At 38.1% G+C, this 13,275-nt stretch overlaps 1 protein-coding gene across 5 annotated transcripts in view; it reads right to left on the bottom strand.

Moving 5' to 3' along the window:
- ARHGAP10 (Rho GTPase activating protein 10) overlaps window positions 1-13,275 on the bottom strand; it is a 172,800-nt gene that overhangs the window by 123,438 nt on the left and 36,087 nt on the right. For all 5 annotated transcript variants that reach the window (XR_013925736.1, XR_013925737.1, XR_013925738.1 and 2 more), the window contains exons 2-3: window positions 4,792-4,887; window positions 4,647-4,708 (exon numbers count right to left, since the gene is read on the bottom strand). Coding sequence is in view for 2 of the 5 variants with exons in the window: in XM_080373733.1 (XP_080229859.1) it covers window positions 4,647-4,708; window positions 4,792-4,887 (158 nt within the window). In the remaining 3 variants the exon portion in view is untranslated. The remainder of the gene's footprint in view (window positions 1-4,646; window positions 4,709-4,791; window positions 4,888-13,275) is intronic.

Genomic DNA, 13,275 nt, shown 5'->3' with positions numbered 1-13,275 from the left:
TTTTATTTGGCAAGAGGCAAAGACGACTCTAAAGAATAGGAGTTCTTTATATGTATTTCAGAAAGCAGAGAGGAAGGAAGCTATAAAACCATTATTTAACTGGAAAGAGTTAAAACAAACCAGCAATTGACTGTAAGACAACAGCAGATTTTAATAACCTTCAGAAAGGAAAAAAAAAATCTTAATTATAGCAAATCATCTAACAAAGGGGGGGGGGGGGGAAACGTACGTTAAGGAGAGTAAAGGTTTCTTAAGAACAATTGTATGTATTCCTACATTACAAAACTGAGGATTTAATCGCATTCAAGTCAAAAGGGGCTTTGCTTCAGAGTAGTTCAGGCACTCAGCAAAGCAAACTGAAAGGAGAGGCAGCAAGGTCCCAGAGCATGGTAGAAGAGCAAACACAGTAGCAACTTTAAAAGTGCTGCGGAAGAAGCAACCTGGTCTTAACAAATAAACCACGGGAATAATGAGAAAACAACATCCTGGTTGCAAAACTACCCTGAAAAATACCTGTTCAGCTAAGATGACATTTCAAGCATCATATAGGAAACTACAGCCAAGTTTCCTGTATGATCTAATTTTCAGTAGCAATTTATGAAGTGACTTACCAATAACTCCACCACACTAACATACATGTGGAATGACATAAATCCAAGAGAAAATGTCAATGCTTTCAGAAAGCAGGATTAAAATAATTTTGACATAAAAGACAGTTGGTCTAAACTCAGTATAATCCAACTGAATAAGGAAAAACACAGATGTAAAACACCACTTTGAAAGGGTAACAGTGAAAATACTACTATGAAGGAAAACGATTGGGTTTTACTCCATGACTACCGTAAAAAAGTTCCCAATGTGTTCCCAGGTTAACTTGCAGAAAAGGAGACTTAGGAAGGATATCAGGTGAAAAAAATGGAATAAACATTGGAGTAAAACTAGAGAAGTCTCTAGACCTGGAACTTTTTTAAAGAATAGTTTAGACCAGCACTCATCAGGGATCATCAAGGTATACATGACCCTGCCACAAGTCACACCTCTGGCACGGCTGCAGGTAAACGCAGCCAACTCACTCAGTGCTGGCATGGGAGTAAGTTAACTGAATAGGACATGAGACACTACTAAGCAGGACCTGAAAGATTGCTGGACACAGCCCGTAACTAGGAGAGACACTGACAAAAGTTACAGTGTTGTGAGGGCTGACTGGGCTTTCAGCATGGTTAAGGGAGAGTCATGCGAGAAACAGGTGAACTCCACAAGCAGCTAAAGGGCAGGATGAAGGACCTCCAGGGAGGGAAAAAATGCATAGCCAGCACATTAGGGTGACCGCACTGGTAGAGCCAAGTACTGCTGATAATACTGAGGGAACAGTACAAGCGCTATCAAATCTGGTTATGATTTAGCAAGACTGGAATCAACACGGAAAACTAACTAGGGGCAGGCTGGTCATTTGGCAGAAGACTGGGAAGGAGGAAGGGAGATATAAAGGTGGTAAAAAGAAAAGTAAAGGAAGAGGAAAGGGATAGCAACCACAGGTGATGTACCTACCAGGCTGCCCCGCAATGCTCATCATTGCAGCTTACATGAGGGCAGCCAGCAAAGCCTGTTGTTCCGAGTCCATCACAAGAATCAAACCTGCTTCTGCTGTCAGGAAAACTGGGGCTGGGAGGGAGGTTTGGTGCTCTCCCTGCCAAGCAGGAAAATGACTAGGTAGTGAGACAGAGCATCTTGGCGTCACCATGTCAGTGCTTGTTTGTCCCCAACCTTTTCCTACTAGCCCTGTGAAGTCCCCTTTCATCCCTGCACTTCCACAACACTTTCGTAGTGTCAAAGGAGCAGAATGTAAATCCTATGACTTCATTCATCCTTAACATGTAAAAATAATTTCCAGAATATTCTCAGGGACAAAGTGAGCCATTTCCTATCTGCCTTGGGGAATGTCACCAATCTATGGTGCTATGGAAAAATGTAAATTATTTTTGTATTGGCCACTCCATAATAATTTCAATTAAGCATCTGGATTAATGCCAACTTCCCTTTTCACAAGCACCCAATCCTTTGACAGTCAAGATGTAATTTCAGCAGCCTTTGAAGGAGATGGGAGAAGTAGTAAAACCATGAAGTGCAAGACTCCAACATCTGAATGAAATTATTAATTATTCGCCAAATAAATACTCATCAGACAAATGCCAACCAAAAAAGTAAATCATAAACACTAATAGAAAGTTTAATGGACTCTGGATTCACCACTAACAATATTTTCAGAAAATCATGAGAAGTGTTGATGATGAGTATTTAATTTCAGTTTAGAATATACTTTAATTGCAAATTTAAAATGGCACAGCAATATCTGAAATGCCCTTAGTTCTTTGATTTCTTTAATTTTTACGTGACTGAAATTTATCTCCAATTCTGCACCGAAATCAGCGTGAGCAGTCCGAAACCTTCTTGTCATCTTCAAAATGGTAAGGGGAAAAATGCTCAATAAAGAGCATTCTTAACAAAGAAAAATGAATGCTTTTGAAAAAAAAAATGCTGCTACATACTCTCCATCTTAATAGAAAGTCTTTGGATGCCTGACCTGATTCCAAACATCTGTGAGTGCAACATGCTCTAATATTCTCCATGGGAGTATCTCTAGAGTTCATGCCACTTATAATATCCATTGAAAAGTCAAAATAGAATAAAAACAGTCACAGAATCAGCCACTGAATATTGTTTTTACCAGTCACCACACAATCATTTTCTCAAGAAACTTATGGCTACTGTTATATTAACTCACTCCAGAAATGATACATAGCATTTCCTAGACTACAGATGCAATGAAAAGGCCGCGCATCTGGTAAGTCAAAGAATGTATTTTGTTTCTATTTGGAATTAAATATTTGCCCCACAATATTTTATACTCCACAGTTTTTCGAACTGTCTCTGTTCTAACAAATGCTGCATTTCATCCTTTTCTTATCAAGAAAGTGGCATTAATTAGCTTTTAGTGTGATAATGTCTTCTGCGTAAGCATGGGTATCACACACACACACAAAAAAAAGTAATCTGTTTTGTGCCATTCAGTCTGAAAAACAGAAGCCTTTTACTATACAGACAGACAGCACTGGATTCTGAACAGCCTACTGTGTTGGTAATTATCACTACCGAAGATCTATCGATACAGTCACTGAAACGCGCTACGTAATTCTGAAGTCCTGAAGCTGACATGTCTCAAAAACCTGCTATCAAAATAGTGTGGAAAATAACATGACAGGCTATAAAGTATTTTTCACTGTAAAACTTCCCAAAGACTTACTAATTAGATGTAGCAACTTCATTAAAATAGTATACAGCTATGGATGGCAGGAAAAAGCAGAGTAAAGACTACACTTCAGAGTTACAAAAAATAAAAACAGCATTCAAACATACCTGAGCAAATCCCTACAACCTGGCAAAACAACTCGAGGTAGTGAAAAATTGCCTCTGCTATGTAAAGACAGCATTAGTCAGGAATGTGCAAGGAACTACATAGATTCTAGTTCTGACCCAAATGTGATTCCAGATCAGAACAGCATACCAGGACATAACATCGCACACCCAGGTAACCATGACTATTACTGAGCTGAGGACTGCCAGAAAGAAATGTTTAAAAAAATTGTTCACAACTTCTTTTCTCACTTATCTACATACTCCTACACTGCAGGCACAGCTTCTGGCAGAGAGGAGCACAGAACACAGATTAGTTTCAGTTTCCTTTCAGCAATGCCAAGTGGTTGCTGACTTCCAGGAAGATAAAGATTTAACCACATAGTAAATACTGAGGAACATAATTGCTATCTAGGCAGATCTAAGTGCATTTCCTAGATGCAAGGTCTGACTACCCTCAGAAGAAAATTGAGTAGATGTAATCTGCTGTATGAATCCCCTCTCTAAAACAAAAGCTGGGCATACAACTGCAGAGGAGAACCCTGATACCACACAAAAGGAAACCTTCCGTCTTCTGGACAACTTAGGAAATCAAGATAGCAAGGTGTAATGCAGAGGTCTCAGCCCACAGTCTACGTGGAGCCAACCTGACCCATATTACACTAAGACCCTAAGCAATCACAGGCATGTAAATAAAAAACACTCCCTTCTACACCACAAAGCAACAAAATGTTTGCAGGTGCAACCCTCCACCAGAAGGCTCAACTATAAACAAAAGGTTTGCAAGTCTGCTACTGCATCCAGCCAACAGATTGCATCCCAAATCCACACGTGTTGAAAGTGGAGCCACAGAGATTCTGGATCCAAATTTGGCCAACTTCCCAAACTTGGGTGTCCTGCTGCAGTATTTAGTCTTTCATCTTGTTTTTAACTGCAAATGGTAAACAACCTTATCATGGTTTTCCCATTAGCCCCAGCCATAAATTATCAGGCCACTAACATTTTAAACCAACTCAGTTATCTGTCCTTAGCGTAATAGCTGCTTTCTTTAATAAGAACTAGCTGCTGTCTGTAACTCTAGACTACAGAATCAGAGGCTGCACAATGACAGCTTTCACTGTATAGTTATTGGTATCAACATCTTGGTGGTTATCAAAGCAGGAAGCAACTTTAACTGACTTTCATCTTACTCTTTGCTATATATACAGCTTTTTAAAATTTTTATTGCAACTCACCAAAATTTCTCTTTGTTCTTCCAGATTTTTTAAGAAGTTTGAAAACTCATGAAGAGATGCATCTGTAATACAAAACCAGAAAAGTTTAATCATGTTGCAGGATGGCATGGCAAAATATAGCCACTTGTTACCACTTCTTACCTACCTATGTATCTTTCATCATCTGTTTCTGCATCACCAATGAATTCAAATTTGAAGTCTCTCAGAGAATGGGCAAATTTTCTCTGGGCTGCTGAAAGGTCTGCAAGGAGAAGAAAAAGTACAGAATGAACGTTAGGGCTGGTGGCTGGAAGATCCCCCTACTCCTAGAATAATCAGCTTTGACAAGGAACTCAACACAGGTCTATCTGTGGACATTACAAAACATCCAATATTGTCTAACCCTCTTCTGATCTCATCTGGGAATTTATCACACAGATTTCTTTATACAAGGCTACATAGTAGAAAGCAAGTATGATCCTGTGTACAGTGTTAGATATATTCTTAGACTTCGCTGTATCACCACTTAGGGCACAGGCCAAACAGACAGATCTGTAACTACAGAAGTTTAAGGCACAACACTCAAGAGTAAGTTATGCCAGCTGTATTACTCTGCTAACATAAACTCGCCAGTACATTTGTCAGCACAAATAAGCATCTTAGGACTTTCTGTATACCCTATATAGATAGCTCTGCTAGTGAAACGTTTATACATAAACCATTTTGCACTGGAACTAGAAATCCCATGGAGTTAAGCTATGCCAAAAGTTAGTTAACTGAAATGTGCAGTATTAAAATTATTTTTTTATAACTGTTTTGAAATATTCCTAAAACATTTTCTTCAAGTTTTACCTGTTAGTGTTTGACAATCTGGGGTCAGAAGGCTGCACTCTTACATTTGTCAGGAAGTAATCACACACTATATTCAGCCACAACATCATCATTATAAACCCTTATTAAGATTTATAAAGCTGCAAATAAGCAGTGTGTGCACTTTTCTGTTGTGCTGACACATGCAGGTTAGGAATGTCATGAGTTCTGGAAGGATGGAATTAGTCAATGAAAAAAAAGGATGCATTTCCTGGTACACATCTAGCCAGTAGTAAAGGTTTTACTCACATTTTTGTTGTCAGCCAAGGGTAAAGACAATTTGAAATACTTAGTTAATATATAATCTTTTTCTTATCACATGCAGTTCTGAAGGGCTAAGAAAAAGTCTTTTAATGGAACAGCTAAGCATTTTGTTCTTTAATATTAACTGGTGCTATAAGACAAAAAACTTGGGCTTTTTTTGTTGCTCTTGTTTTGTTTAGGTTTAAAAAAAAAAAAAAAAAAAAAAAACACAAAAAAACACCACACACATCCGCAAAAAAAACCCCAACTTTATGATAGGTCCTGCATCCAACACACTGTATGTTTTATCATGTCTTACAGTCAAGTACAACTTCAGCATACAATGCTGCACTGAAAGTCCAGTTCAACCACTTAAAAGGATAAGGTACAAATACTCTACAACCAGCAAGACAAATATTCCTTTCTTTTCAGCCATTTCTCATTAGTCCTTTCCTCATCTACGGTGTAACAGTGCCGCTCCCTGTGATACCACGCTGCCAGGTAACCATCTCACTTTTGCAACTGCTTTTAAAGTCTGCACATGTACCCTTCAACACATGAAACCACAGGATGCTGCACAGGGCTGAAGGAAGAAGGGCAAGAAGGTGGAAGGAAAAAGTAATATAATTGCCATGTAAAAGGAACCATGGGTATTTTAGCTCAAATGTTTTGTGGGCTAAAAGGCTGTTCACGAAGCAGACAGCAAAAGAAACAAGTTCTCCTGGCTGTGAAAGGCTTAAACATGGAAAACAACAAGATTCTTATACATCTAATGTTATGCTTATTTGTAAGCCAGGTCACAACACAAGGTTGAAAAGAGTATATTTATGAGAGAATGGATCCAACAACAACACACAGTCCCAAATTTATTTAATTTTCTTGAATCTGATAATCCCTACCAAAGCCCTGTCATATGAGAGCAAGCCCCATGTTAAAGGAAGGAATTGTTTATTACATTTTCTCCCACTTGTAGAGGTGACGTATTCAAATAATGCAGAGCAAAGTAAATGTTAAGAGAAAGCATGCATCACCACATGCACACACATGCACACCCCTTTCACCTTCACAGACTGAAAGGTACTAAAATACTGAAGGGGCTACGGGCTCTGATGAGCCATTCTAAAGTGGTGCAAAACCTCCTGCATGGCTGCACAACCCACTGCTCCACCAAAAGCCAACTTTCTGGTGACAGTGACAGCAGACAGAACCTGTGCCCATGCCCTGACCCTTTCAGTGCAAAGACCAACATATTCAGCCAAGTTGAGAAGGGGCTGAATCAAAACACTAAGCTTCTCACAGGATCATAAAGCCACATTCACACATTTCTCTCTACTGAATCTGCTAAGGGAATGGAAATTACTAACCAAAGGGCTGGAAGCAGTAACCTTTTAACACATCAAAGCTACATTTGCAGTGTTCCTGTATTAAAGCCATGAAGACACATTAAATTTTTGCAACATCTTTCCACAAATCACATCTGAAACATTTAAAAACTGATCAAAAAAATTTTGGAAAACATCAAGGAGTGGGAGAAGGCTGGGAGTTTGAGACAGAGAAGAATGATCTGATGGGTCAAGAAAGCTGAAAATACCTGGTTATTGAACCAGTATCTAGAAGAAAAGGCAACAAAATAGAATGAGATTCTCTAACAGATTTTAAGAACTTGGCACTTTCAAAAAAAGTGAGAAGTCACTTATATGTGTGTGTGTGTGTGTGTGCATATATATATGTATATATGAAAAATAAAAAACAATCACATGTTGCAAGACATAACTGGGAAGAAAAAAATCCCCTGTCTGGGGGAGACTCCAGCCATTCCATTCAGACTGTTGCAATGATCAGAGTCCTAACTGTTGCCAAAATATGTAGTTTAATCCTGCTTAGTCAGCAGATGTTAACTGCAAGATTCATCCTCCAATGTTTATATATCATCCAACAGTCTTGTTTTATTTTACCTACATTTAAGGTCACATTCTGTTTTCGTTCCCTATGGCACAATAGCACTGGTCAAACATAAAACTAGTACTTTACTCAGCAGAACCACTGGTGCCCAGCTATTCACAGGAATGGAAGAGTCTCTGATCTGCCTTTTGCTAAACTAAAAGAAACAAGACTGAGAATCAAGTAGAAATGGAGAAAAACTTTCTTAAAAAGGTCAGAGCAAGAATACTGAACTCCTTTTGCTACAGCACAGAAAAAATTATGAGGATGGTAGGTAGACTCAAAAAGATAACACAGACCTGTGCTGGATTTTCTTGACGCCTTACAACCATGGCCAGAGGGAGACACCATGACCATCTGCATTTAAACCTTGCACTTTGAGGCAAACAGCATGAAACTTCTCCAGTATTTTCCCTGATTAATTCTACATATTCTACAGTATGTACAAATGCTCACATAATTATAAGCATTTATAAAACTCTATATAAACAAACTAGATGCTGATATCATCATAAGTACTATACTCTCTTACTATGGTGTTACAATTTAAATGTTGAGCATTGTTGCTTAAGTTAAAATTTCATAAACATAACTTGGCTTTCTGCCATCCTGCGTTAGAAGACCTTTACTACAGCAAAATTATTCAGCTGGAAGTGACAGATACATTCCAGTACTGTTCCACATCAACATTAGAGCTTGCAAGATCAGTATGTGCTATATAGCAGAGTGTAAAAATATATGGATTCCAGCTACATGTATTAGAATAAGACAGGCTAAGTACAGTAGTACGTATCAAACAGGAAACCAGTTATGCTGATTATCTGAATAATGCTGTAGCCTATTAAAAAAATGCAGTGAGAACTTAGGGGGCCAGGAAGTAATTATATTATTCCCTTTAATCTCCACATTCTACCCAGTAACACCAAAGATATAGGAATACAGTAATAGGTTTGTTGATTGTTGAAAGCTGCTGCTATCTTTTAAAGGGAGGAACAGGGCATTCAAGATCAAAGGGCATTTAAATATCAACAAAATACTAACACTCTTTCCTGAATAAAATGTAATCCTGGCAAACCCATAAGGCAGAGTCATTTCAAAGACTGACTTTCTTAAAACACTAAAAGAAATCAAGCATCTGCTAGATGTTTTAATCAAAACACTGAAGAGAAAGACAGACACGTTTCCAAAGAGAAAAAGGAGGGACATAAGGACACCAGGGCATTGCACTTTCTGTCTTTGTTAATGTTCGTATCAGTACACTGTATATTTTTCCCCATGTTTGAATGTAACTACTTTAAAATAGACCACAAGAAACAGGAGCAGCTGCCAGATCCCACATTTTGCTCTGAAACGTTTCAGTAACAAGTGCTCCTGTCAGCTCATCCTGTGCCAGATGCACTGCCAGTGCCCCACACAAATACCTCTATATTCTTTCATTTGCATCTGGAGGAAAATATTTTTGTTTCTTATCTGAGTTGAGCTGAGCCAACACGACACCATGAGTTGCCAGCCCTCACTTACAGCACCAGACTCCAATCGCTCCCTGTAAGATCAGTACGAACTTCAGTATTAGCCACTTAAACTAAACTTCTTGCACAGAACAAGGCAATACTGCTTCCTAAGGCTATCCTAGATCTCTTTTGCATGGCAGGAGAACCACCTGTTTGTAACAGCCCTTTGTATTACTGTTAATATTTTTCTACAGCAAAATACAGATTTCTACTTCAAGCATCTGTATCATGACAATTCTTTAAGAAGGGCATCACCATTCCTCATGCTCTACTACAAATGTCATTGACGAACAGATACGCTCCAGGAATGACAGATTTCTAGTGGCTTTATTTAACATGGGTTACAATTGCTCTGGTCTTATTCAAAAATATTGTCCTCAAAAAGCTAAAAGGTTAACAAATACTTAGATTTAACTACTAAGCTCATCTTCAACCTACATTATTACATTAATGACTAATATTAGACTTCTTGATCTATTTTCCTTGCAGTAGGCCAAGATCAGGCAAGCTACACACCGTTGTGAAGCAAGCAAGGACAAGCTGACTGAGTCGGCCTCTCCCCTCTTCATTCCAGGCATCTATCCCACTTGCAAGAGCTAACAAAGCCGCTTCAGAGGAACAGGGTACTTCAAATATTTTGTCCAAGAGCTGCAAAATGGACTTGTATGGCATTTCATACAAAACGTGCCATCTCAACATTTACAAAAGCAACAGAGTGTTTCTCTTCTGTGTCCCCTTCAGCAAGGTGAACAATGAATCTAATATAATCCACAACACTGAGAACATGATCAGGATTTAGTTATTACCTTAGTAAAGTGGATAAACAGGATTTACTTATCAACTTAGCAGACACAAGCCATGTGGCAGATTCTTAAAAGCAGTAACATGTTTCAACTCCTTAAAACCAAATAAACTATTTACTACTCATTTTTATCTGGTTAGTACATCGAAAGAACCATCAAACCAGAATAAAATTACAACAAAGCTAAAACACAAAGTTATTCAATCCCCTCCAAAACCAGAATGGAATTTAAGTTCAAAGACTACAAGGTTCCTGGAGTCCCATTTTGACAATGTCATGGTACCCATGGCAATTCCCGAGTTTCTGAAAGCTTAGCAAGTGTACGTATGAGTATTAAAAATTAACTCATTACTGACTTGTCAAGTTGCCCAGCCCTCGCCCTCCCCCCCCCCCCCCGCCCCAGCATAACACAGTGTAAGCATATTTGGACCATCCCACATCTTTAAAATGGGCTCTCTCTGTTTCAGTTTAATCAGCTATCAACACAACATTCTGTTCCTGCTGGCCTGAAGGCACCTTTCCAGCCACAGGTCCCGAGGGTCCAGCAGTTGACAGCTTCACACTCTCCACATTCATGTGCTCAGGTCTGAGACAAATCTACATCAATTGTACCAAAGTTACAATGTGTTTTATTATTTACTAAAAAAACACAGAAATCTGGTGTCAGAATGAAGTTACTCTAGATCAAGTTCACATGCACACACACACAAATGAGTTTAAATTTTCAAAATACAAAAAAAAAAAAGGGGGGGGAAGAGCTATCAAACTGCAGCAACAATATTTTAGGAAAAGTCTTTCAAATTTTAACATGGAAGGGTTTTCATTACCAAATAAAAAATAATAATAAAAAAAAAAAACAAAAAAAAGCTTTGCATTTCAGCAACAAACAGAAAAAAAGAAATTGCAAGAATAAAACAAAGAACCCACACCCTAAGGTCAACAAGAAATTAAAAACAATTTCAGGAATCTTAAGCACTAATGGAAGTTTTCTTTTTAACTTGTCAAAAATAGGAATTAATGTCATTCTTTTGTTACACCAGAAGTCCAAACTTTGTCACAACTCTCCCAACTAATGATAACTGAAAATGAACACCTAGAAGCCAAAAAAGAAAAACATGTTTTTTATTGTCCAATCTAAGGAAAAGACAGAAAACCGAATACTGGAGCAATGAATATCATTCTTCAGAACAGTGCCTCTGTTAGGAATTGACTGGTCTTAAAAGTTCCTTCCACAGTGCTTGACATCCCCTGTTACCAGTTCTAGTGCATGCTGAGGTCATTAATTGTGGTATAATTATGTGACAAGTAAAAACATGTTGTTTAGCCTGAACAAGCCACATGTAAACGGCATGACAGAGATATTCTATCCTTCTCCCCACTTGAGAGAGAGATCCATGCAATTTTTGCAAGATTTCTGTTTCAGATATTACTTATCATATTTTATGATCTTCCTCCTTTCAAATGTATAATCCCTTAGTCTAAATGCCACTATTCCCCACATCAATCAAAACAGGCAACTTTAATAGTTTTCAGATTTTAGCAGAGCAGAATTTTATTTTCATAAATATGCAAAATGTTCTAGATGCCATAACCTCCAACCATTGTTTTCTCCTGTACAAAGTATGCAGTATAACATAAAACATATCATCTTATCTAACTAGCTTCTCTAGTTCTCCAGCTCCTACCAGTGAGAATAGATATAACTCATTTCTCCTTTTTCTACCCTTGCAAGTACAAGGGTACCAACTCCACATTCCCCCACATCAAGAAACAACTAATTAACATCTTAATTATGATATATGAAATATCAACAAAGTAGCATCTTATAGAAGTATGTGTAAACTGCCAAATCATGCTGGTATTGTCCCTTGGTTGCATCACATCATCTTGGGCTCTGGTTATGTGCCTTTTTAGCTGGATCTTTGAAATCACCAAGCCAGCCCTACTCTATCCTGCCAAGGGCATTTTCCTTTTCACATCACAGGCATTAGGCAAAACAGCATATTTAGTGTCTCAGCAGAGATAAGGTTCTCCTAGAGCATGTCCCACAGCTCTTACCAAAAAGTGCACCCTTCTGCCAGCTCAGATGGTAAGTAAGTCAGTTCTGCACTTCAGGAACACAACATAATTTACAACTTATGAAAGAAAAAGACATGCTACATCCCTGGCCCTACAACCCTGCCAATAAATTCACTGGTTCTGGGGTGGAGAAACATTCCTGCAACCACCCTGACACAAGACCTGTATCCTAAAGATTCTGCTGAAGGGCCAGGCAACTGTGATGTAAGTTATTGTGGAGTACCACAGAGATAATTCTCTTGAAAGGAATCATAACCATCTTGATTCTCACAACCTCCATGTGCTTGACCACAAAATAGATGAGAAGTAGTAAATTAGAAAGCAAGGACTAAAAAAAACAAATTTGCAATGCAGCAAACTGTGAACATTCCACCAAATTTATACAGTTTCCAAAGATAAAAACTAGCAGTTCAGGACTTGCTGCAAAAGTTTCCCTCTATCATATACTGCAACAAAAGGCAGCAAGATGGACATCAATATTATGTATATAATCTGTTCCCAAAAACAAACTCTGCATCAATCCAGAAGCAACAGTTTGAATACACAATACAAAACCAGTTGTACCATCGAAGCTTTCACTAGTAAAACTTTCTACAATACCTTCAGCTCTGTAAGTAACACAGACCCGGGGACTGTCTTCCAAAAGTGACTGAATTAGAAAACATGAGATGAAAACATCCCTTTTCAGAGATCAGCATTTTACTATTATCATAAAGATGTATGAATTCAGAAGATGAGATTACACTTCTAGTAGTGAACTGACTAGCAGAAATTTGAAACTGACTTAAGTCCTTCATAAGATAACTCTGATCATTAAATGGAACATAAATTTCCAGATATTGTATTCTTCAATTCAAATTCTTGTCAAACACCACGGATTTGAAGGCCTTCCTGCATTTATTCAGGGTTGCTTTACTCATATTTATTCTGTAGGATGACTATCTTGCTGTTTCACAAGCCATTTATAACCTCAATGAGGCTACTGATGTCTCAAGGACAACGTACAAGCAAGCAAGGGTGTTCAGTAGCAAGTAAATCAGAAGACCATGCTGCTTAAAGGTGAAAAATTGTGCTAGATAACTGAAAACATTCTCCTCAACTGCAAAACTCTGTAAAAAGAAACAAAGTAGTTAGAGAAAAAAAAAAAATCTGTTTATTGTACAGATACTTATCCAACATCAGGATTCTGAATTTTAATTCTGTA

Source organism: Falco punctatus (assembly GCF_963210335.1).
Source record: "Falco punctatus genome assembly, chromosome: 1".
Taxonomy (NCBI): domain Eukaryota; kingdom Metazoa; phylum Chordata; class Aves; order Falconiformes; family Falconidae; genus Falco; species Falco punctatus.
This window is presented reverse-complemented; position numbering and strand designations above follow the sequence as displayed.